Genomic DNA, 27,245 nt, shown 5'->3' with positions numbered 1-27,245 from the left:
GCCAAAAGGTACTGATGAAGAAATCAAGAACACAAATCGTGTTGAGATTAATGATGTTCTCTATCTCCTTTTGCTGATTGACACCATGACTATTGGATATTTGTATGAAGGAACTCTACAATCATTTACCGAAATGTGAAAGTTGTAACAAACTGTTCCTATGCATTTGTTTGTTTTTACCCTATTTTTATCCTTATATGTTCTCAAAAAAGTGTATGACTTTTATATTTTATATTCGTGTGTGCATGACCTCCAAAAAACAGTCCCATGGGCAATCTGTTTTTGACTTCTTTGGAAGTTGTTGGGATGGAGGTATACAAGCATCTGTGGTAGACCTAATGTCTTGTTTTTCTAGGTACTGATGAAGATCTAGCTTGAAACTAGCATTCCAAGTCGACCCAAAGCTGTTCAGTAAGATTCCTCCCCAAACTCTTCCAACCATGAATTAACAGACCAAGCTGGAACAGAAAAGGGCCTTCTCCAAACTCCTTCTACAAGGTTAGTAATGCCAATTTGTCTGAAAAAAAAGTTGTAAGCTAATGTTTTTCAGTGAATATTGCACGACTATGTACTTGATTTTATGGTCCTGGATTTGAAATGCAATTTCCAACAAACCCAATCAAGTGTGATGGCCAGGTGTCCACGAAACTTTGGCCATATAGTGTATTTCAGCTATACAATAAGGATTTTTAAATAAAGGACCAGTGGGCCCAATGTCATTATTTCACTTTGGGTCCACATTAAGTAGGAGAACATATTACTTTGACAAAAATTGTGAATGGTCCATATCAACTTTCTCTCCTATTTTACATGGCAGATAGAATGACTTCAATCAAGGGTTGTACATACAAATGAGTAGGGCACCATGGCTGAATATCAAAGCACTTTATACAACAAAACACATACAGGTAGTAGCTTACACATAAAAATGTACAAAGGTGCCCTCCCACCATGATGGAAGCGGCACAGGCAGGTAGAAGACAGCATGCAGAATTCAGACAGTCCCAGTGTGTCTATTCTTGATGATGAATGAAAAGTTCGCTTCCCAGTGTTATGAAGAAAATATCTGGAAGTCTTTGACATCAAGGCTTTTTGCTCCAGCCGTTTCTTCCAGCTCATTAAATGCTCGTCTGTGTTGAGTGTCACATAGGATGACATCACTGATAGGTACCATCACAGTCTCAATGTGTTTCATGCTATAATCCCCTCCTCAGACGAATATGATTGTTCAATTTGTCTTCTGACTATACACACCCTCCTAAAATAATTCTATGTTTCGTCACCATGTAAGCTTATATTACATCATAATATACAATAAAAATACAAATACGTCATAATATACAAACAGCAACACATATATCTAAAAAAAAAAAAAAAAAAAAAAAAGAAAGAAAAAGAAAAAAAAAAGAAAGAAAGAAAAAAAAGGAAAGAAAAAGAAAAACCTTTGTAATATCAAAATCACCTTTCAGACCTCCAGGAAACTTAGCCAGGGTACAGATTCAAATCTGATAAATTCTCACTATCAGGTGTTTTGCTATTGTTTTGTGTGTGAGTATAGCCTGCAATGGACCGAATCCATTATCGTCCAATTTAAGAACCAGGCTTCAGTGAACACAAATGCTTTTCGGTTTGGTTAAATATTAAATAGTATAACGCTCTGGTTCCAGTTTCCTTTTGGTTATTCTGATGTAAAGTAGATTACAAATACAGCATCAAGGTATACAACACCAAGTGTATTACGACTACAGGAACCATGTATTGTATATTGTCTATAAGGACCACCAATTTTTTTTTTTCTTTTAAAGTATTAGTGAAATAAATTTAGATGTTTCACAACTAATAACATTGTTAGTAGGCCTTACTGGATTATCTTTAATGTGCAGTTTTTTGCTAAATCGAAATTTTTTATTTATTTTTTTAATAATTTTGCAAGTAACTACAAGACAGGCAATACAATCTCAAGAAGTGAATTCATTCAAACGGAATAAATGAACCAAAAATATCAGTCCTGATGTATTAATAATGCCCTAAGTTAGCATTTATACAATTGCCCTATATTGTTATAGTCTTCATGTTCTAATAAAGGCAGATGATATTTCTTTAACTGTTTAAATCTTTGATCACTGAAAAAAAAAACCTAATAAATTATCTTAAGAAAGTCTGCCTGCTGGAACGACAGTCTAAAATGTTCTTTTACAATTTTTTTTTTTTTTTTTTAAATTCAAGAATAGCAGCTAGTTCAGTTTATTCATAAAGTTTCAAAGGAACATAGTCCGATAATAGTTAACAATTATTATAAGCCACAAGTGATTTATCTCTGACATAGCTGTCTAAAATATCAAGTTGAAAGTTTATACTAAATCGGAGGTGTTAGGAAAAGGAGTGAAGACTCCTTTTGACTTTGTCACAGCAGAAGAACGTCATCGATGTACCTCAGCCGCAGAGCAACTTGAGACGGAGGTACATCAAAGAGACAAACCACATATCAGTCCAACATACAGAATAGCAAAACTAGGAGCAATCAGCGTTCCCATGGCCGTCCTGGTTGTCTGTAAAAAAAGAAAACAGAATCGGAAAAATAATTATGCTCTAAAACGAAAATAACAGTGTAACAAATTAAATTCCTACAGACTTTAGTATTCAGCATGAAACACATCAATTCTAGGAACATGTGATGTCATCTTATGTGAAACTGGTACACATATGAGCATTAATGGGGATAGGATAGTGTTGAACATGAAGCAAATAAGGTTTTTTACAAAACATTTCACAATAAGATGCAAGAGCTAACAACACGGTAATGTTAATGTTCAGTATTCAGTATACATGTGACATGTGTGCTAAAAGAATTTTCAGAAGGGTCCTATTTAAATTTTCAGAGATAGAAATGTTGGTAGAGTACGAGATACCAGTAAAATTTGCATGCATGCGATCAACTAAGTAGAGGTCATCGTAGTAGTAATGCAAAAAGACGGTCAAAAAGTCAAAGCGTCAACAATGTTTGATAAGCCAAGTTGACTTTTATCTGACAAAGTGATAGGCATGAGAGTATCAACATGCTTTGGTGGCTCACCAGTCCTGACTGATGCCCTGAACGAGCCTTTCTACACATGGCCATAGATTTTTAACCATTTTATTCTGGTTCTGTGCATTAAAGTCTTTTATTCGGTCACTACAAACCATGATGAAGGGAGACTGGTGAGCCCCTGAAACATGTTGGATTCTCCTGTGACTTACTTTGGCGCATAAAAGTCAACTGCACCTGCGAAACATCATTAGCACTCTCACCTTCTGATCTTCTTTTTGCATTACTTACACTTCTAAGCCTGCTAAATGTGGACAATTAGTCTTTTTTAATTTTTGTTTTACTTATTATTGTTGATCCTTTGCCTGCCCATCACTAAACATTTGTGGATCATTCAAACAGAGGATTTGGTGTTGGAATGGGTCAAACTGAGGAATAACAAGACTTTCAGCAGCTCAGAAAACAGCCATTTATGTTTTTGGTGAGGATAGGGGGAGGTGTGCTGCAGTCAAAACACAATTCTTGTCCTAGGGTGGCAACACTGCTCTATGACAGATTAGATACAATATAGTGAGTGAGTGTTGTCACCCTAGGATAGGAAGGATGTTACTGGTAGGTTTGCCAGGTGAAAATAAAGGAAACAATAAAGCCATAAAAGGAAACTAATGCTTGAGAAATGGGTTGACAATATTAGCTCAGTAACGCACACGGAGGAGCTCACAACTAAATTATGTGATGGATATCCCTAATTTTCTACTATTTGGCCCTGGATTCTTTTTTTGGGACAGTATGCATTTCTGAGACCTAGTGATATCCTAAGGATTTCTCTCCTCCTCTAACATGTATGCCCCAAAGTGCCGCAGGTACCGCCTCTTTTTCCCATTTCCCCCATCCTCCCCACCCTACACCCTTTGCCTTCTCGTACTTCCACTCACTTGATTCAACCCTCTTTCTCTTCTTTTGTATCCTCTCTGCCTTCCCATGTCTATTTAGTTTGCTACACAGGGGGGGTTTCTTAACTCTAGATTTTTTTCAAATATACTCACAACCTTTGACTCCACATTTGAGAAGCAGTGTTATGAAGAACGGTATTTGCCCTGCATGGTTATTAGATCAGATTGCCCCACTTTTCTCAACCTTTTGTAGTATGATAGCTCTATATTGGCTCTGCAATCTACCCCCAGAGATGATCTGGTCACCTATTTACCTAATTCAACAATTTTTAGGACGCATCTTATGCTTATTGCATGCTCAACATATGCTTACCAAATGTTCATCAAATATCTACTTCTTCCTCTATTATCACCAACTGTCCACTGTCTTTTTTATGTCTACCAAATGTCTAATATGATTTTATTGGTAACCCTGAACTATAATACTGAGGCAGCCACCACATCTAAGGACTGCTAAGCTGAAATATATTACATTTCTGTTCTTGGGCTTACCCTCCAGGCTTATATAGATTTAATTTGTCTCATTAGCTCCACTTCTCTCAACCTTTTGTAGTATGGTAGCTCCATATTGGTTCTGCTACCTATCGCCTGGGTTGATCTGAGCACCTATCTATCTAACTCGACATTTTTTAGGAGGCACATCCTGTGTTTATTGTACACTCAACATTTGCTTGCCAAATGTTCATCAAATATCTACGTTTATTGTCACTGACTCTTTTCTGTCTTGTGTCTACCAAATGTCTACTATGATTTCATTGGTAACCCTAAACTATAAAACTAAGGCAGCCACTACATCTAAGGACCAGTAAGCTGAAATATATTACATTTTTGTTCTTTGGTTTGGATACACTTTAATTGGCATTTTCTTGACCCCACCCCCAGGGTTGATCTAAGCACCTATCTACCTAATTTGACATATTTAGGTGGCACATCCTGTGCCTATTGTATGCTCAACATATGCCTACCAAACGTTCATCAAATATCTACTTCTATTGTCACTGACTCTTTTCTGTCTTGTGTCTACCAAATGTCTACTACGATTTCTTTGGTAACCCTGAACTATAAAACTAAGGCAGCCACTACATCTAAGGACTGGTAAGCTGAAATATATTACATTTTTGTTCTTGAGTTTGGATACACTATAATTGCCATTTTCCTGACCCCCCCCCCCCCCCCAGGATTGATCTGAGCATCTATCTACCTAATTTGACATATTTAGGTGGAAAATCCTGTGTCTATTCTATGCTCAACATATGTCTACCAAACGTTCATCACATATCTTCTTCTATTTCGTTAACTGTCCACTGTCTTATTATGTTATGAAATGTCTACTATGATTTCTTTGGTAACCCTGAACTACAAAACTAAGGCAGCCACTACATCTAAGGACTGTAATCTGAAATATATTGCATTTTTGTTCCTGGGTTTGAATACACTTGAATTGCCATTTTTATTGCCCCCAGGGTTGATCTGAGCACCTATCTACCTAATTTGACATTTTTTTATGAGGCTCATCCTTTGCCTATTGTATGCTCAACATTTGCCTAGCAAATGTTTATTACAGGTCTACTTCTTTTTCTATGGTCACCAAATGTCCACCACCTTATTATGTCTACCAAATGTCCACTATGGCTTCTTCGGTAACCCTCGACTATAATACTAAGGCATCCAGATCTAAGGACTAGTAAGCTGAAATATATATATATACAGTATATATATATATATATATTTTTGTTTTGTTTTGTTTTGTTTTTTTGTTTGGATACACTTAAACTGCCATATTTCTTGAACCAACTTACTCAACGGGAATATGCAATAAATTTACAAACAAGATGGTAGACTCTTTAGGTAGACGTCCATTATCTCTCTTATTATGTCTACCAAATGTCTACTATGGCTTCTTCGGTAATCCTCGACTATAATACTAAGGCATCCAGATCTAAGGACTGGTAAGCTGAAATATATATATATATTTTTTTTTTTTTTGGATACACTTAAACTGCCATATTTCTTGAACCAACTTACTCAACGGGAATATGCAATAAATTTACAAACAAGATGGTAGACTCTTTAGGTAGATGTCCATTATCTCTCTTATTATGTCTACCAAATGTCTACTATGGTTTCTTCGGTAATCCTCGACTATAATACTAAGGCATCCAGATCTAAGGACTGGTAAGCTGTGATATATATATTTTTTTTTTTTTTTTGTTTGGATACACTTAAACTGCCATATTTCATGAACCAACTTACTCAACGGGAATATGCAATAAATTTACAAACAAGATGGTAGACTCTTTAGGTAGATGTCTATTATCTCTCTTATTATGTCTACCAAATGTCTACTATGGTTTCTTCGGTAACCCTCGACTATAATACTAAGGCATCCAGATCTAAGGACTGGTAAGCTGAAATATATATATATATATTTTTTTTTTGTTTGGATACACTTAAACTGCCATATTTCTTGAACCAACTTACTCAACGGGAATATGCAATAAATTTACAAACAAGATGGTAGACTCTTTAGGTAGACGTCCATTATCTCTCTTATTATGTCCACCAAATGTCTACTATGGTTTCTTCGGTAACCCTCGACTATAATACTAAGGCATCCAGATCTAAGGACTAGTAAGCTGATATATATATATATTTTTTTTTTTTGTTTTTGTTTTTTTTGTTTTTTGTTTGGATACACTTAAACTGCCATATTTCATGAACCAACTTACTCAACGGGAATATGCAATAAATTTACAAACAAGATGGTAGACTCTTTAGGTAGACGTCCATTATCTCTCTTATTATGTCTACCAAATGTCTACTATGGTTTCTTCGGTAATCCTCGACTATAATACTAAGGCATCCAGATCTAAGGACTGGTAAGCTGAAATATATATATATATATATATATTTTTTTTTGTTTGGATACACTTAAACTGCCATATTTCTTGAACCAACTTACTCAATGGCAATATGCAATAAATTTACAAACAAGATGGTAGACTCTTTAGGTAGACGTCCATTATCTCTCTTATTATGTCCACCAAATGTCTACTATGGTTTCTTCGGTAACCCTCGACTATAATACTGAGGCAGCAAGATCTAAGGACTAGTAAGCTGATATATATATATATATATATTTTTTTTTTTGTTTGGATACACTTAAACTGCCATATTTCATGAACCAACTTACTCAACGGGAATATGCAATAAATTTACAAACAAGATGGTAGACTCTTTAGGTAGATGTCCATTATCTCTCTTATTATGTCTACCAAATGTCTACTATGGTTTCTTCGGTAACCCTCGACTATAATACTAAGGCATCCAGATCTAAGGACTGGTAAGCTGAAATATATATATATATATTTTTTTTTTGTTTGGATACACTTAAACTGCCATATTTCTTGAGCCAACTTACTCAACGGGAATATGCAATAAATTTACAAACAAGATGGTAGACTCTTTAGGTAGACGTCCATTATCTCTCTGGAAGCTCGATGTTATTAAAACAGCTCATAAAAGTCTCCGCTTGTCTCTTTCACCAAGAATTATTGCCGGGAAAGTTAAGTATGCAAAACAAATGCACATATCTGCAGCCGAAAATGTAAAAACTTTCACAACATCAAACCGAATTCTGGCCTAGTTTGACTTCCTACGGTCAGATCTGAGGAACTTCAGAGAGGGAAAAAAGCATCCGCTTTGCAAATGTAAACAAGAGTGTCGTATCGTCTACACAAATTGTGTCACCAGAGAGGGATAAAACAAAATCTGCTCTTTTATTATGGATCGGAATCTCACGGTGCACATAACGCAGGAACCTGAAGGTATTCAGCATGCAAAGTATAATGATTTGATTCCGTCATGTTGTGGATTTCCTGAACGCAGTAAATAAAGTAAAACAGGGAAATGTTATTGTCTTCTGGATTCACACTTAAAGCGGAACACCAGCCTTCCCTTCAGTCTTGCACAGATTTACAGGCTCATCTTCTGCATTGAAATTGCTTCCTCTGATTTCACTGCACACTGTGAGCTTCTCACAATGTGCATTAGAAGCTGCAGCCAGTCCAATGGAATCCACCTCATTTCCTAAATAGAGGATGCCCAGCTTCATCTAGATCAGTGCTGAATGGACTATTCTGTGGAACTTTTTCTTTGGAGGACATTGACGGCGCCTGGCGGGTGCTGTGCTGTTTTAAGGACGCTTTATGGTGCGCCAGAAAGCGCCTCATCCACCAGCGGGAGAGGATGTCCATTGAGGACTGTCGCAGACTGATCCTCAGTCTGCTCAGAGACTATTCCTTGTTGGACTTTAAGGAGGAAGAGGACGTCTGAAGATTTCCCCCTTCCCCCTACTCCCCCTTGCGTGTCTTTGTCCCTTCAATAAAGCTTCGGGCCTGTGTTTCCCCCTTCCCTCCCCTTCCACCCCCCCCCCCCCCCCACACACACCCGATGCCTATTGTTGACAGTGTTTTTCTTTTCAGTTATCGTTTTCGTGCATGACATAGTGACTAGGAAATGTATATCGTATTAGGATGCTACAGTTTTTGGGGTAAGCGGCGTCATGCATGACGTGGTGATCCGGGGGATTCATCCTCTGTGCACATCACGTCAGGCATCATACCGCTGAGCGAATGTATTTATTGGCCTGAATGTATTTATCGTATGTTTGGAACTGTATTGCTATGTGGTGCGCTGCGTCGCAGTACAGGGTGAGATGTACCCCGATTACACGTAACATGTTGTTTTTGATGCTTCTGCAATAAAAGTATCTTTTCAATCAAAAAGTGGTCTCCAAACAGTCGCTTCTCGGCTAAGATCAAGTGTAGTATCTGTTCTTATCAGTGTCCAGTGCTGGCGCTCCACCATCATTCCTGCTTGCGGGGATGATTGGTTGTATAGTACCCCTGCTGGTAGGATGGGGGTCCTGATGTTTAGTACAGGCTGGAACAGGAACTGAGGAGCCCACAGGCTGCTGGGGCCTGGGAGTAATTCCCCCTGGAAAACCGGAGGGGCCCTGTTCCTCCTGATTTGAACGGATCTACCTTGTCTGGCCAGGGGCCGGGGAGGCAGAGAGTCCACGAACCAGTGCCCCCTGAGTGGTCGCCTCAGTAGTGCTCTTAGTAACACTTGGGTGTGGGACCCCAACGTGTGAAAAGGCACATGGTCACTGTTTCAACACTTTTTCTGCACTGCGCCTTTTAGGGCTAGGCTTTTTGGCTAAGTCTTGGGCAATTTTTGCTACGGGCCTCAGGGCCTGGCCAGTGCACAATCTGCACGGCCACTTATTTATTTATTTATTTTATCTCCCACGTTTGTCACACTTTTGTGTGTGTTTTATTTCTCGCAGGATGGAGGGTGTGGGTCCTCGGGCCTACCCTGAAGTCTAGGGGGAGGATGTGTGGTCTTTTGGTTCCTTCCTCCCCTGTCCCTAGGGGGTTTTCTCTTCGGGAGAACCCCCCTGGCCAAGTACTGAGTGGCTGGCTTCGGCTGGCCACAAGGAATGGTGGTCTGCCAGGCCTTTTGGCTAGGTGGACCAAATGGGAACCTTGTCCCTGTCAGGAGCTTCGTGCCCTGAGGGATCAGGGTAGTGGTCCATCCCCTTCGGGGGAAGGACAAAGCACACCCCAGGTGCACTTTTTTGGGTGGTGTTTTGCACTTGCACATTTTTTGTGAACACTTGCGGGTTTTTCGCACGTTCGCGGACTTAAAAAAAAACAGTCCCACGTTTGAAGCACTTTTCACTTATGTGTGTGTTTTTTCTCACGGACGGTAGGGTGTGAGTCCTCGGGCCTACCCTGAAGTCTAGGGGGAGGATGTGTGCCCTTTTGGTTCCCTCCTCCCCTGGCTCTGGGGGAGAGCCCCCAGACCTAGTACTTGATGGCTGGCTTCGGCTAGCCACAAGGAAAGGGGTCCGCCAGGCCTTTGGCTAGGCGGACAATGTGGAACCCTTTGTCCCTGTCAAGACCTCGCGCCCTGAGGGATCAAGGTAGAGGTCCTACCCCTTTGGGGGTGGACAAAGCACACCCCTAAGTGCACTTTTTTGTGTTGGTTTTGCACTGGCACGGTTTTTGTTCACTTACGGGTTTTTGATTTTCGCACCTCGCGGACTTAAAAAAAAAAGTGGTCTCCAAACAGTTTATCAAGGAGTAGGGGCTACATGGAGTCAAGCTTGACTTGTGGAAGCCAAAGACTATCTACAAGCTGATTAGAGCCAAGGGCATTTTGGAACCGGTTACAGGCCTGACTTCAGCCACTTGCAAGGTGGTCTGGAGGAATGTTTCTTCAAAGAGACTCACCAATAGGCACAAGGACCTGTCATGCATGGCGATCCAAGGGGGGTTGCCATTCAGAGCATTTATGCATGCCAGGAACCTGAGCAGATACAGGCACTGCCCTTTTTGCATCATTCAGGTGGAAACTGCTCAGCGTGTTTTCTGGGAGTGGTCTTTTGCTCAGGACCTGTTGAGGGCTTTGGAACCAGAACTCAAGGACTTTGCTTGCCTTAATCAGGCCCTTGGGGCACGAATCCTCCTAGTGATGCAAGGCACTGTTCCTTCTACTGACACCAACAATGGGGCATAATTCCTGTCACTGACACAAACACTATTCCTCCCATGGACACTAATGATGGGGCACTATTCCTCCCACTGACACCAATGATGGGGCACGATCCCTCCCACTGACACCAATGGCAGGGCACTATACTTCCCACTGACACCAATGATGGGGGATTATTCTTTCCCCTGATACCAACAATGGGGCAATATTTCTCCCTCTGATACCAATGATGGGGCATTGTTTACTCCCATTGATGCCAAGGCATTTTTTACTCACGCTGGCCAGTCCAGCCCCCTCAAAGTCTGAAGGACAGTAAACTGGCCCATTGTTAATAAAGTTTGGAGACCTCTGATCTAGATCTTTCATTTCCAGTCTGGCTGTGACTGGCCTGCCCTTGTCAATCAAAGGATTTATGTTGTTTCAATCATGGAGGCTCAGCATCACATGTGGGTGTTACTTAGCAAATGCAGCCTGCCTACGGATTCCCACTACCCCAGACTAACCCCCACTCATAAAGGCATTCTGATATTTGCATAACTCCTCCAAAGTGCCAACCCACAGCTTGCATCAGTGCTGAGGGCATTTGAGAAGAAGCACTGAGTGCTGTGAAGTTTTCAAGAGGTTATGTACTGTATAACACTCTGCTCTCCACCAATGATAAGACTTGTCCTGACAAGTCCCGTTGCACAGCCATTCACTGGGAAGATCAGTATGCTGCTCTCCCCCAGCCCGGAATGGACTGACAACTCATGGGGCCCCCGGGCAATAGAGGATCATGGGGCCCCTGTGTCCTTGCCCAAACTCAAAAAAGCCTATGAAAAAGGTACCAGGGGCATCTCATGGGGCCCCCTACTGACCCCGGGTCCTCGGGCAGTGCCCGAGTTTCCAAATGGTCAGTTCGCCCCTGCCCCAAGCTCTAATGCAGCTGAGAACAGAGGGAATGTGATCGCTTACAAAAAAAGGGAAAAAAGGTATTTATACAGTCTTTTTTTTATATCTATACACAAATGTTTTGTCGTTTACTTCTATTTAAACAGAATGGGTTGTTTTACAGGGTGACGGTTCACATTCACTCACCGGCCACTTTATTAGGTACATCTGTTTCATTGCTTGGTAACACAAATTGCTAATCAGCCAATCACATGGCAGAAACTCAATGCATTTAGGCATCTAGACGTGGTGAGGACGACTTGCTGAAGTTCAAACAGAGAATCAGAATGGGGAAGGAAGGGGATTTAAGACTTTAAGCTTTTATGACTTTGAACGTGGCATGGTTGTTGGTGCCAGATGGGCTGGTCCGAGCATTTCAAACATGGCTGATCTACTGGGATTTTCACGCACAAACATCTCTAGGGTTTACAGGGAATGGTCCGAAAAAGAGAAAATGAGTGGCAATTGTGTGGAAGAAAATACCTTGTTGATGTCAGAGGAGAATGGGCAGTTTGGTTCCAGATGATAGAAAGGCAACAGTAACTCATGTCAATACTACCAAAATCTCTTAGGAATGTTTCCAACACCTTGTTGAATCTATGCCACAAAGAATGAAGGCAGTTCTGAAGGCAAAAGGGTGTCCAATCCGGCACTGGCAAGGTGGACCTAATAAAGTGGCCATTGAGTGTATATTCTAAGTAAACATACATACTATTTTTTAGAGATAATGGAGTTTTTGACCTCCTCAATGAAAGGTCTGCAGAATATATTTTGGCCCAAGGACGAAGAAGTGAAGTTCTATGTTTGGCAGCCTATTCCTAGCTGTGAGTTGGAGAAGTTTGGATGTGATTGATAACCGGGACTCCCAAGCATTCAATTGCTGTATTTTCCAGCCAGTTCTTAACATTGTTACCTAATGTTGGGTGAATATACAAAACAACATAACGAGAGTCTTCTGCCAAGGACTGTCTGCCTTCAAACTGGCCACATAAAGTAAATTCTACACATTTATTGGAAAAACAGTAACCCCATGAAGATAAGAAGATTTAACAATAATAAATAACTGGAAAATTAAATGATTTAGGGCTCATCTCTTGTATCATGTCTGCAGTCTCTGACCATCTCTTGGATCATGTCCACAGTCTCTGACCATCTCCTGTGTCATGTCTGTAGTCTCTGACCATCTCCTGTATCACATCTGCAGTCTATGACCATCCCTTGTGTCATGCCCACAGTCTCTAACTATCTCTTGTATCCTTCCCTCAGTCTCTGACCATCTCCTGTATTATGTCGACAGTCTCTGACCATCTCTTGTATCATGTCTGCAGTCTGACCATCTCTTCTATCTTGTCTGCAATCTCTGATCATCTCTTGTATCATGCCCTCAGTTTCTTGCCATCTCCTGTAATATGACGACAGTCTCTGACCATCTCTTGTATTATGTCTGCAGTCTATGACCATCCCTTGTATCATGTCCACAGTCTCTAACTATCTCTTGTACTAATTTCACAGTCTCTGACTATCTCTTGTGCCAAGTCCACAGTCTCTGACCATCTCTTGTATCCTTCCCTCAGTCTTTGACCATCCCCTGTATTATGTCGACAGTCTCTGACCATCTCTTGTATCATGTCTGCAGTCTAACCATCCCTTGTATCATGTCCACAGTCTCTAATTATCTCTCGTACTAAGTCTACAGTCTCTGACCATCTCTTGTACCATGTCCACAGTCTCTGACCATCTCTTGTGCCAAGTCCACAGTCTCTGACCATTTCTTGTATCCTTCCCTCAGTCTTTGACCATCCCCTGTATTATGTCAACAGTCTCTAACCATCTCTTGTATCATGTCTGCAGTCTGACCATCCCTTGTATCATGTCCACAGTCTCTAATTATCTCTCGTACTAAGTCTACAGTCTCTGACCATCTCTTGTACCATGTCCACAGTCTATGACCATCTCTTGTGCCAAGTCCACAGTCTCTGACCATCTCTTGTATCCTTCCCTCAGTCTTTGACCATCCCCTGTATTATGTCGACAGTCTCTGACCATCTCTTGTATCATGTCTGCAGTCTGACCATCTCTTGTACCAAGTCCACAGTCTCTGATCATCTCTTGTACCAACTCCACAGTCTCTGACCATCTCTTGTACCAAGGCCACAGTCTCTGGCCATCTCTTGTATCATGCTTATAGTCTTTGACTAAATCCTGTTTTGTGTCTGCCGTCTTCAGAGACGAATTAATATATATAAATATAAATAATATATATTCACTGAATATTCACTGAATTTTATGTGTGGGCCTTTGGTGATGTTAAGGGCCAAACTTCAATCCCCCCCCCCATCAAGAAAGTTAACCACCGCTGTCTCAATTATAGCTAAAGACCTTTTAAACTATAGGTAGAATAAAGAAGGGTTACAAAAACTGTGTTTTTTTTGTGTCATCTGTCTCCCTTTGGGAAGATTTACCTTCACTTCCTGTCCTGTACACACCACAGGAAGTAAGAAAAATTTTCTACCAAATGAGGAAAAAATTCCTCTTAGACAGCTGTCATGGGGAAAAGTGTCTCCATTGGAAGATCTGCTATTCAAATAATTGAAAGAAATATAAAAAATACGTTTGCAAACTTAAAAACTAAGATAAATAAAAACTGACAAATAACCATTATAATTTCTCTTAAAATTGACATTTTTGTAAACTTAGTAGTCCCTCGGTACATAGGCAGGCATTCTTCTGTGTGACTCGTGTGAACTCATATTCATATCATTTTTGTATCAAAAGTGTACTTTACATTAAGGAATCTCTTCATCAGGGAAGGAAAAGATGTTCTTTTTAAAACATGTTAATCATAAATTTGTTTTAATTATTTAGTGACCTATTTCCATGTATCTAGGGCAAAATTGACAGTAGTGTCATTAAGATGCCACAACAGTTAAGGTGTGCATACAGAAGATGTCAGGATGTCACCAGCAACATCATTTAACAAGGCCTGAACCCCTAGGGAGGGAGCTGGGGGAAAGAAAGAAAGAAAGAAAGAAAGAAAGAGAGGAAGAAAGAAAGAGAGGAAGAAAGAAAGAAAGAAAGAAAGAAAGAAAGAAAGAAAGAAAGAAAGAAAGAAAGAAAGAAAGAAAGAAAGAAAGAAAGAAAGAAAGAAAGAAAGAAAAAGAAAGAAAGAGAAAGAAAGCAGGAAAAGGGACAGAATGATAGGGAGAAAAAAAAGAAAGGACTGAAAAAGGAAAGAATGAAAAGAAGAGGAAGGGAGGTAGGAAGGAAGCAACTAAGGAAGGGAGGGAAATAGAAAGTAGAGAATATGGGTCAGAAGGAGAGAAGTTTAGGAAAAGAAAGAAAGGAAGGGAGGAAAAAAGGGAAGGAAGGAAAGAAGGAAGAAAGGAAGGAAGGAAGGAGTTAGGTAAGAAGGAAGGCTGGAGAGAATAAAGGAAGTAAAGAAAGAAAAGAAAGAGAAATAAAGAGAAATGGAAGGAAGTGGAAAGAAGTGGCAGGAAGGATAAATGGAATGAAATAAACAGGAAGTAAGAAAGGAAGAGGTAGATCAAAGTGGAAAAAAGTGGGGACAAAAAGAAAGAAAAAAAGAAGTTAGGGGACAGAAAGAAATGAAGGAGAGCAGAGAAAGAGAAAAGGGCAACAAAATGATGATTGGAAGGAAGGAAGTGGAAAGAGGTGGAAGGAGAGATAATGGGAAGGAAATAAAGGAGGAAAGTTACAGGTGGGTGAACAGAAATGGGGCACAAAAGAAAGTGAGGGAAGGAGAAAAGAAAGGACAGCACATGAAAGAATGAAGAAAACAAGGAAGGAAGGAAGGAAGGAAGGAAGGAAGGAAAAATGGATGGGCAAAAGGAAAAAGAATGGAGGGATTGATGGAAGTGAGAATAGGTGGAAAGAGGGATAATAAGAGAGAAATAAATAGGAAGGAAGAAAGGGAGAGGTAGGTAAAAGCAGAATTGGGGAATGAAAAAAGGAAGAAAATGAGGAAGGGAGAAAATAAGTGGGAAGCAGAAAGGAATGAAAAAGAGTATACTGAGGAGGGGAGAGGAGAGGAGAAGATGGGAGGAGAGGAGAGGTAAAGAGAAGATGGGAGGGGAGGAGAGGAGAGGAGAAGATGGGAGGGGAGGAGAGGACAGGAGAGGAGAGGAGAGGGGAAGATGGGAGGGGAGGAGAGGAGATGAGAAAATGGGAGGAGAGGAGAAGAGAGGAGAAGATGGGAGGGGAGGAGAGGTAGAAGATGGGAGGAGAGGAGAAGATGGGAGCGGAGGAGAGGAGAGGAGAAGATGGGAGGGGAAGAAAGGAGAGGAGAAGATGGGAGGAGAGGAGAAGATGGGAGGAGAGGAGAGAAGATGAGAGGATAAGATGGGAGGGTAGGAGAGGAGTGGAGAAGATTGGAGGGGAGAAGAGGAGAGGAGAAGATGGGAGGGGAGGAGAGGAGAGGAGAGGAGAAGATGGGAGGGGAGGAGAGGAAAGGAGAAGATGAGAAGGGAGGAGAGGAGATGAGCGGAGGAGAGGAGAAGATGGGAGGGGAGGAGAGGAGATGAGGGGAGGAGAGGAGAAGATGGGAGGGGAGGAGAGGAGATGAGGGGAGGAGAGGAGAAGATGGGAGGGGAGGAGAGGAGATGAGGGAAGGAGAAGAGAAGATGGGAGATGAGAAGATGGGAGATGAGGAGGAGAGGAGAGGAGAAGATGGGAGGGGAGGAGAGGAGATGAGGGGAGAAGAGGAGAAGATGGGAGATGAGGAGAGAAGAAGATGGGAGATGAGGAGAGGAGAAGATGGGAGATGAGGAGAGGAGAGGAGAAGAGGGGATTAGAGGAGAGGAGAGGAGAAGATGGGAGGAATGGAGAGGAGGTAATGCCGGTTTTCTCATTCTGTACTTCCTTGCAGTACACAATCACAATGCAGCACCATGAACACATCCAGGAGCTTTATGTGTATTTCAGTAAACAATCTTTGAAAATCATTTAAGTGTGAATAATAATATTACAATGACAACCATTTATGAAATAGATAAAGAAGTAGAAGTTTCTGATTTGAATATCCACAGTGTTAACCCGACTTCAATTCACTGTTAAGACTAATGTTTAAAAAAAAAAAAGCTCCTTTTGATAAATGAGGGCCATAAGGTCTGTACAGTATAGACTAATCTGCAATATAATAAAACGTTGCAGGGTCCATTTGTCAAGATATCCACATCACCAGATTGCTGGTTTATTGATGCACCATTTGACAGATGTGTCTGGTACAGTCAATGTATTTAGAGTCAATGTATCAACACAACATCTGCTCGCATCAGTAAGTGATTTTGTTGGTGTCAGTAGAAGGAGTTAAAAGAGAATTAGCTACAAAAGATAATCTAGTTAGATCTTATCAGCCTCTCTATGGGCCATTACAGGTCTCTGTATTTTTTTTTGTGAAAGGTTCCGATCTTGCCGGGATTTCGTATGATGTGAATCTTTTAGTTTTGCTACCATGTACTACAGTTATGGCCGAGGCACCAACGCTGATTCTCATTGAGTTCAGTTAGTAAAGACAGATATTTACAAGAAGGAGAACATTAACACGTCAGGTGAACTGTTCCTACTGTCTAAGAAACATCCAGAATTAACAGATTACCTAACTCTAAGTTTCAAGAAAATATGTGGCCGGGCTAAGTCTGTAAGTAAGTACATGCACCTAAGATGTAAATGAGCTTTAAAACAAGCCCTAACTGACCTATGTAGCTGCAGGCACTGTAGAGCAATTCATCCTCACAATTTCCAGCTCATCTCATTATGCCCCCCCCTTCCAGCAGTAACTCTGCAGCTCATCTCACCCTGCTCCCTCTCCAAGTAGTGACTCTGCAGCTCAGCTCCCCCTGCTCCCCCTCCTACCAGTGACTCAGCAGATCAGTTCACCCTGCTCCCCCTCCCAACAGTGACTCAGCAGATCAGTTCCCCCTGCTCCCCCTCCTACCAGTGACTCAGCAGATCAGTTCACCCTGCTCCCCCTCCCAACAGTGACTCAGCAGATCAGTTCCCCCTGCTCCCCCTCCTACCAGTGACTCAGCAGATCAGTTCACCCTGCTCCCCCTCCCAAAAGTGACTCAGCAGATCAGTTTACCTTGCTCCCTCTCCCAGCAGTGACTCTGCAGCTCAGCTCATCCTACTCTCCCTCCTAGCAGCGACTTAGTAGCTCAGCACTGGACCAGCAGGTCAGCTCCCTCTGCTCCTAACCTCAGCAGTGAATCAGCAGCTCAACTCAGCAATTCAGCTCACTCTGCTCCCCCTCCTAGCAGTGAATCAGTTGCTCAGCTCCTCATTCTCCTCCTCCCAGCAGTGACTCAGCAGCTTAGCTTCCCCGATTTCTTGCAGTGACTTAGGTTGCCCTGCTTGCCCTTCCCAGTGGTGACCTAGAAGTCCTCCAGGCATCTAATATCTAATATAAATATCACATAAGATGCTCTGCGGGAAGGGATCACAGGAAGCTGAGGAGCAGACTTGAACAACTGCAGCTAATCATTTGTGAATGATTTGTTCCACAATGCCTGCAGCTACAGAAGTCACTGGAGGCTTGATATAAATCCAATTTAGGTGTTTGTGAAAATGTGTCCATATTGTCTATAGCCTGATCTCAGGTGAGCTTTAAGTTACATTTCCCACGGTCCACTGCAACCAGATTAAACATGGCCTCTAGGAGGAGAGCAACCACACTGCTGCCTGTGAAACTTTCTGCCTGAAGGATCCTTCTAGGAGGATGTAGTGAGGACGCAGATAAACGCATTATTTTTTTCTCAATGATAATTACAAGTACAAAGGGGCAAAACATACTGGGCTGCAGAGAAAGTTATATTTTGAATAACTGGCTTGCAGATTCTCAGGTGCAAACTGTATGTTGAAATGTGTTTTTATTACAAAATATATGAAACATATTGTTAAAAATAAATTTTCAAATATATTGTATGTCTTTAAAAATACAAATCTATATTTTTGGAATGCATTTACAAGTATATGTAAAAATATATATTAAAATTACATTTAGATATGTTTAAAAAATCTGAAGAATATATTTAACAAAAATATATTTCATACATTTTGTAATAAAAGCACATTTAAACATATATATATATATATATATATATATATATACACACACATATATATATATATATATATATATATATATATATATACGTACATTTTTTTTTGTTTTTTTTTAATATATTGAATACGGACAAAATTGTAGTGTTTCAAATATATGTCAATATATTTGGGAAGAATATTTTTAACATATATTTCAAATATATTTTTCTTCCATATGGGCAACTCCAGCCAAAACTGTATGTTGAAATGTCTTTTTATTACAAAATATATGAAACATTTTTAAAAAAAAATTTTCAAAAATACTGTATGTCTTTAAATATACGAATATGTATTTTTGGAATGCATTTACAAATACCGTATTTGCCGGCGTATAAGACGACTTTTTGACCCTTGAAAATCTTCTCAAAAGTCGGGGGTCGTCTTATACGCCGGTACACATGTTTAGGGGGGCTGCGGCATTAAGTACAGGGGTTTGCAGGGGCTGATGTCTCTTACCTGGATCCAGTCCCACGACGATCCGGTCCATGAAGCGCGGCGTCTCCTTCAGTTCGGCCACTGGATGTTCGTGCGGCTGCTCGGCTCCGCCTCCCCACCGGTGATTGGCCGCCAGAACTGTAGCTCAGGAAAGGCACACAGGCGGCCAATCACCGGCGAAGGGGCGGAGCCGAGCGGCCCCGCGAAAATTGAGTGCCGGAGCAGCAGGTAAGTGTTCTGTGTAGAGGTTCTGCTGCAACCACATATGCTGGCTGCAGCAGCACCATACGAGAACAGGGTCAGCAAGTCTCAGTGGGAGGAATAGTGCCCCATCATTGGTGTCACTGATACCAATGATGGGGCACTATTCCTCCCACTGACACCAACGATGGGGCACTATTCCTCCCCCCCACTGACACCAATGATGGGGCACTATTCCCCCCCCCACTGACACCAACGATGGGGCACTATTCCACCCCCCACTGACACCAATGATGGGGCACTATTCCACCCCTCACTGACACCAATGATGGGACACCATTCCTCCCACTGACATCAATGATGGGGCACTATTCCTGCCACTGATACCAATGATGGGGCACTATTCCTGCCACTGATACCAATGATGGGGCACCATTCCTGCCACTGATACCAATGATGGGGCACCTATTCCCCCCACTGATACCAATGATGGGGCACTATTCCTGCCACTGATACCAATGATGGAGCACTATTCCTCCCACTGATACTAATGATAGGGCACTATTCCTGCCACTAATGCCAATGATGGGGCACTATTCCTGCCACTAATACCAATGATGGGGCACTATTCCTCCCACTGACATCAATGATGGGGCACTATTCCTCCCACTGGTGTGCATTGGAAGAGGGGTAGTCTTATACGGCGAGTATAGCCCAAACACTACATTTTAGCAGGAAAAGTAGGGGGGTCGTCTTATATGCCCAGTCGTCTTATACGCCGGCAAATACGGTATATGTAACAATATATGTTAAAATGACCTTTTTATATGTTAAAAAAAATCTGAAGGATATATTTAACAAAAATATATTTTTAAAAATATATTTCATATATTTTGTAATAAAAACACATTTCAACATACAGTATATACATATATATATATATATATATATATATATATATATATATATATATATATATATTATTTTTTATTTATTTTTTTAATATATTGAATGTGGACAAAATTGTAGTATTTCAAATATATGTCAATATATTTGGGAATAATATTTTTTAAATATATTTCAAACATATTTTTCTTCCATGTGGGCAACTCCAGCCAAAATCTATTTTTTAAATATTTGGACAAGGTGAGGAAGGTTTGGAACATGTATCAAGTTTTCATTGCTGTATCCCCACTGGAAAGATTTCCCTTTGCTTCCTATTTCAGTGGTAGCGTGTCACAGACAGCAATAGAAGATCTCTCCACTGGTGACAGGAACAGCAACAAAACCATTTCTTATGTTTTAGGAAGAATGGGTAGAACTGACTTTGTTTTCTGGCCTGGTGACTACTGTTCCCCTCATTTCTTCACAAAAGCAGGAAATGAGTAGAAAACTGCTATAGGGTCTTAGGCAGAAAAAAACAACCCACTGGATTTTCCAACCATACCGTGCTAACAAAAAAAAACGTTTTGGCTGGAGATTGGCTTTGAGATTTAGAAATGACACCTTTAATATGCTAAAATACACTCACCGGCCACCTTATTAGGTACATCTGTTCCATTGCTTGGTAACACAGATTGCTAATCAGCCAATCACATGGCAGCAACTCAATGCATCTAGGCATGTAGACGTGGCGAAGACGTCTTGCCGAAGTTCAAACCGAGCATCAGAATGGGGAAGAATTTCAGTGAGTTTGAACGTGGCATGGTTGTTGCTGCAAAACGGGTGGTCTGAGTATTTCAAAAACCTCTGATCTACTGGGATTTTCACGCACAACCGTCTCTAGGGTTTACAGAAAATGGTCCAAAAAAGAGAAAAATATCCAATTGAGCGGCAGTTGTGTGAACGAAAATGCTTTGTTGGTGTCAGAGGTCAGAGGAGAATGGGCAGACTGACTGCTGAGACATTCAGATGGTAGGGTCAGAATGAAAGCATGGATCCATCCTGCCTTGTATCAATGGATCAAGCTGGTGATGTCATGGTGTGGGGGATATTTTCTTGGCACTAGCAAGGAACATTCCACTCCAATAGGCATTAATTACATCTGAGGATACATTATATATATTTGAATAAAGGTTATATTTTAGAATCATCAGTCGGCCAGAGGGTGCGTAGGGACACACACCCTCGTCCGGCACAGATTTGTTATTTGCCAAAGATGATGATTTACAATTAGGGCTTAGTTCAATAGTTCACTAGCAAGGTGTACCTAAAAACATGGCCGGTGAGTGTAGATTCCTAATGGACTTGGTTCAAATGGAAACAATCTTGCTATAAACAATCAAATCCTTTGTTAAGTTTTGAGAATTTTTCCAAGCACTGCTACTGTCCATCTCCTATCACCTAAAGCAGACCAAATCTCCACCCTCCTTAGGACCCCTTGACCTTTCATCTGATATATTCCTTTTGGAATGAGAGACATCTCCACATTGCCCTGCAGGTACAAATTGCATGTACTGCCCACAGTAGCTAAGTATTGACTTCCATCAAATGAACATAGGCATCAATGGGTACCCTGGGTGTCTAGATAAAAAAGTACAACTTTCTTTTAACATCTTCTACTTCTGTATTTGTCATATCAACTTACCACATAAATCTGGTCTCTTCATACATCCACTGTTTGTTGTGTTGCTTGCAAGTCCGTTAAAAGCAGCCATACTGTCAGAGCTGTAAGCTCGAAGAACGGAAAGCATATTAACCTGCTTCTCCAAAGGATCTGGACCGGACGCTTGGTCAGGTTGCAAAGAGCTTTGTGGCGTTTCATGAGGCAATGGAAGATTTGGATGCCACTGTTTTTCAATCATCTGCGGTGTTGAAGAAACCATGTTTTCAGAAGGTCTGAGAGCAGCTGAATTCAGTAGAGGATCTTCTTCTTCATGGTCTTCTTTGTTCTGTTCGTCAGCCGTGTTCATGTTTTCTGGTTCAGTGTCAATTTCTTCATCTTCATTCTCGTCTTCTTTACACGTTTCCATGTCCTCAGATGAGGATTCATCGGAGAGGTCATCAGTAGCAACTGTATTAACTGAATCACACTGCAAGGCATGCGCTTCATCATCCGGGGTAGACTGAGAGTCAATATCCATGTTAGAGCAAGAGTTTTGAGCATTGGACCCAACCGAGTGAGGATATACACCAAACTGCTTGTAGAATTCAGTTGGAAAATTGTTAAACACTGGATCCATATGACTGGACCATGAAGCGCTTTTATGATCAGATAAAGTCTCTTTAGAGTTTGGAGTTTTTTCAGAATTTTGCAATGGACTCAATTTTGACATCATTTCTTTTCCGCACTGTGCTGAAGAAGAAGAGGCAGCGATTTTATTTGTGGTACCCATTAAGCTGTCCTTACGCTTTGCTTTTCCTAAATGGTTAGCTTGGAGATGCAAGGCCATCAACTCCATGGATGATGTAGTAAAAGAACAAAACAAACAGCCGTGCCAAGCAATGTTATCTTGGACTGTTACAGATGAACCTGGAAGAGATGGAGCATCTGGCCTCACCGACAGGTCTAGAGGTTCGTACTGAGACTTTTCCATTTTCCTCTGTGGTGTTTTGTTCTCCACTTTGTCTTCACAGTTGTCAGACCTGGAAACCTTTATAGGAAGTGACTCTAGCAAGGCCTTCTCTTTCATCTCCTTCTCTTTCTTCAAAGAACTTAAAACAAAGCTGTCCATGAAGGCCTGCAAAGAGCCCTGGAAGTTAACACCATTTCCTACAATGTTCTGATATGCTCTCCCGAATTCTGCAATATTCGCTGCTTTAGAAGAGATCTCTGATTTTTTCAAAGCTTCTGAAGAAACCTCAGGACTAATGCTACTTGACTGTCCCTGACGATCCCCAGACATCAACCCTGACTGCCATTGCTGGGACATTACACCGCTTCTGAAATCAATTCCAGGGAGGCCTTTAAACGCTCCTCGTAAAATGTCAGGTCTCATAAATAGGGAACTCTTGCTGGCTGTTTCATCCTTGTGCTCCTGTCCTGGAGTATGCCCATGACTAGCAATAGGGCCAGAGCCATTCTGCCTTTCTCGATGGTGGCGCTCCAGGTGGTACTTCAGTGATGCTGATTGAGTGCCAGCATAGTCACAATGGGGACACTTGTAAGGCTTCTCACCTAAAGTTTCACCAAAAAAAAAATTAAAATGTGTTAATATTTTAAAGTATTGTCCTATATAACTTTGAATGTTTTTTTTATTATGTAGGATGTATTATTAATTGATAAAATGCATTTATCACTTAAAAATAATTTACAAAGCTGTCCGTGAATGTCTGCAAAGATCCTTTGATGTTAAGACCAGTTTCTACAATGTTCTGATATACTCTCCCACACTCTGCTTTATTTGCTGCTGCATTTATCAATTAATAAAAATATTTCCTTAATTGCAAAAAAGCTATTTTTCTGAACTGGCATAAAATGCTTTTAGTGTTCTCTCTAAATTAAGCCAAAAAGAATGGCCTCTTATTGGTCGATCCTCCCACCTGGCTACAGGATCAATGGATAGTTAAGTCAAACAGTTGGCAGAGAAAATGGACAGAATCTGCCTTTACGCCAAAGCACTGAGCTGCTTATGGTTTCATTGGAGTTGGTCAATGGTTGGGAAGAGGAATATACAGACTGAAAGCCATTTACCGAATTTATCAACATACCCAATAATGAACCTATTAACTCAGATAGATGGTTCCACTTCCACAAACAAATTATAATATGGCCACATGCCATATGAACAGCTATAGTTGCAATCCACATAAAAAAAAAAAGTTACTGGCCTTACATGTTTCCTCTACCTACAGCTCGTGAAGGGTAATGACTTGGCCATGAAAAAAAGAAGAAAAATGGTTGCAAACCATTATCAAAAACAACCGGTACGAGGTTTCATTTTTTTTTTTCCGACTAACAGGTTTGAGCAAATGCTCAAGGTCCAACATTCTAAAATTATTGGTCTAGAAAGGATTCTTAAAACCTTAAATGCGTGTGTAGAATTTCAAGAAATTTGCAGTATACCCTTTTAAGTTGGTGCTGATATTTTTCCTTCTGTAAAAACAACAGATGGATGAAGTAAGCTAAAAGCTGACAAAAAAATGAAACAATATGGCTGTGCTGTAAAAATATAAACAATGCTTAACTCAATATTTATTATCAACACGAAAGTAGAACATAATAAGACACCACTCACCAAAACTCCTACAGTTATCTTCTAACAAATGTTCAATTAAAACAAAAAAGAAAAAAAAAAAATATATATATATATATATATATATATATATATACATATATATTTAAAACCTATATATATGTATCAAGCAGATCTCAAAGTTGATTTTTTTTACTTGGGAATTAAAATTTTCACTGGAATATATGTGATTTTTTAAAAGTAATTATATTTTTAGTAAAGTGATATCAGACTTACAAAGTCCAAAAAGAAAATTACAGAACAACTAGTAGAAGGCATAGAGATACTATACATAATATCCTGAAGTTGACCAAAAACATTGAAGTGATTTATCAATATCTCAATGTGAATTGTTTTTTAAGAAAACCAGATTTTTTTTTTCCTGACCACCAACAATCACTCAATGTGGTATTTCACAGCTAAACCAAGCAATTTGTTCAATTAAAACAAAAAAGAAAAAAAAAATATAAATATATATATAAATATATTTAAATCCTATATATATGTATCAAGCAGATCTCAAAGTTGATTTTTTTTACTTGGGAATTAAAATTTTCACTGAAATATATGTGATTTTTCAAAAGTAATTATATTTTTAGTAAAGTTTTTCAAAGTGATATCAGACTTACAAAGTCCAAATAGAAAATTACAGAACAACTAGTAGAAGGCATAGAGATACTATACATACTATCCTGAAGTTGACCAAAAACATCGAAGTGATTTATCAATATCTCAATGTGAATTGTTTTTTAAGAAAACCAGATTTTTTTTTTCCTGACCACCAACAATCACTCAATGTGGTATTTCACAGCTAAACCAAGAAAAAAAAATAATATCATAACTCAGGTTTCATAAAAAAATATATATAAAATAAAAATCTAAACAACTGCCACTCAAAAAAAGTGTATATTTTATTTTCTAACTAAATCAATGCGAAATAAAATACATAACGTTTTAGCCAATGTTTTACTGAAATATACTCTTAATACTTAATATATGTATTATGTGGTGTTTATTATAACTTTAGAGATCATTTTCTTTTGTTCAATTAAAACAAAAAAGAAAAAAAAAAATATAAATATATATATAAATATATTTAAATCCTATATATATGTATCAAGCAGTTCTCAAAGTTGATTTATTTTACTTGGGAATTAAAATTTTCACTGAAATATATGTGATTTTTTAAAAGTAATTATATTTTTAGTAAAGTTTTTTAAAGTGATATCAGACTTACAAAGTCCAAATAGAAAATTACAGAACAACTAGTAGAAGGCATAGAGATACTATACATACTATCCTGAAGTTGACCAAAAACATCGAAGTGATTTATCAATATCTCAACGTGAATTGTTTTTTAAGAAAACCAGATTTTTTTTTTCCTGACCACCAACAATCACTCAATGTGGTATTTCACAGCTAAACCAAGAAAAAAAAAATATCATAACTCAGGTTTCATAAAAAAAATATATAAAATAAAAATCTAAACAACTGCCACTCAAAAAAAGCGTATATTTTATTTTCTAACTAAATCAATGCGAAATAAAATACATAACGTTTTAGCCGATGTTTTACTGAAATATACTCTTAATACTTAATATATGTATTATGTGGTGTTTATTATAACTTTAGAGATCATTTTCTTTTGTTCAATTAAAACAAAAAAGAAAAAAAATATATATATAAATATATTTAAATCCTATATATATGTATCAAGCAGTTCTCAAAGTTGATTTATTTTAATTGGGAATTAAAATTTTCACTGAAATATATGTGATTTTTTAAAAGTAATTATATTTTTAGTAAAGTTTTTTAAAGTGATATCAGACTTACAAAGTCCAAATAGAAAATTACAGAACAACTAGTAGAAGGCATAGAGATACTATACATACTATCCTGAAGTTGACCAAAAACATCGAAGTGATTTATCAATATCTCAATGTGAATTGTTTTTTAAGAAAACCAGATTTTTTTTTTCCTGACCACCAACAATCACTCAATGTGGTATTTCACAGCTAAACCAAGAAAAAAAAATAATATCATAACTCAGGTTTCATAAAAAAATATATATAAAATAAAAATCTAAACAACTGCCACTCAAAAAAAGTGTATATTTTATTTTCTAACTAAATCAATGCGAAATAAAATACATAACGTTTTAGCCAATGTTTTACTGAAATATACTCTTAATACTTAATATATGTATTATGTGGTGTTTATTATAACTTTAGAGATCATTTTCTTTTGTTCAATTAAAACAAAAAAGAAAAAAAAAAATATAAATATATATATAAATATATTTAAATCCTATATATATGTATCAAGCAGTTCTCAAAGTTGATTTATTTTACTTGGGAATTAAAATTTTCACTGAAATATATGTGATTTTTTAAAAGTAATTATATTTTTAGTAAAGTTTTTCAAAGTGATATCAGACTTACAAAGTCCAAATAGAAAATTACAGAACAACTAGTAGAAGGCATAGAGATACTATACATACTATCCTGAAGTTGACCAAAAACATTGAAGTGATTTATCAATATCTCACTGTGAATTGTTTTTTAAGAAAACCAGATTTTTTTTTCCTGACCACCAACAATCACTCAATGTGGTATTTCACAGCTAAACCAAGAAAAAAAAATAATATCATAACTCAGGTTTCATAAAAAAAATATATAAAATAAAAATCTAAACAACTGCCACTCAAAAAAAGTGTATATTTTATTTTCTAACTAAATCAATGCAAAATAAAATACATAACGTTTTAGCCAATGTTTTACTGAAATATACTCTTAATACTTAATATATGTATTATGTGGTGTTTATTATAACTTTAGAGATCATTTT

General features: G+C 39.0%; 1 protein-coding gene across 3 annotated transcripts in view; it reads right to left on the bottom strand.

Moving 5' to 3' along the window:
* Window positions 1–870: 870 nt before the first annotated feature.
* The window catches only part of ZNF536 (zinc finger protein 536), a 641,179-nt gene continuing 614,804 nt past the window's right edge, over window positions 871–27,245 (bottom strand). For all 3 annotated transcript variants that reach the window (XM_089663032.1, XM_089663034.1, XM_089663033.1), the window contains 2 exons: window positions 21,812–23,341; window positions 871–2,549 (listed from right to left, as the gene is read on the bottom strand). In XM_089663032.1, the coding sequence (XP_089519158.1) occupies window positions 2,512–2,549; window positions 21,812–23,341 (1,568 nt within the window). In that variant the 3' untranslated portion in view covers window positions 871–2,511. The remainder of the gene's footprint in view (window positions 2,550–21,811; window positions 23,342–27,245) is intronic.

Source organism: Staurois parvus, unplaced genomic scaffold, assembly GCF_062004578.1.
Source record: "Staurois parvus isolate SC_StPar_1 unplaced genomic scaffold, SC_StPar_1.0 ptg001614l, whole genome shotgun sequence".
In the NCBI taxonomy this organism is placed as follows: Eukaryota; Metazoa; Chordata; class Amphibia; order Anura; family Ranidae; genus Staurois; species Staurois parvus.
The sequence above is the reverse complement of the archived record's forward strand: the minus strand, read 5'-3'. Positions and strand labels throughout refer to the sequence as shown.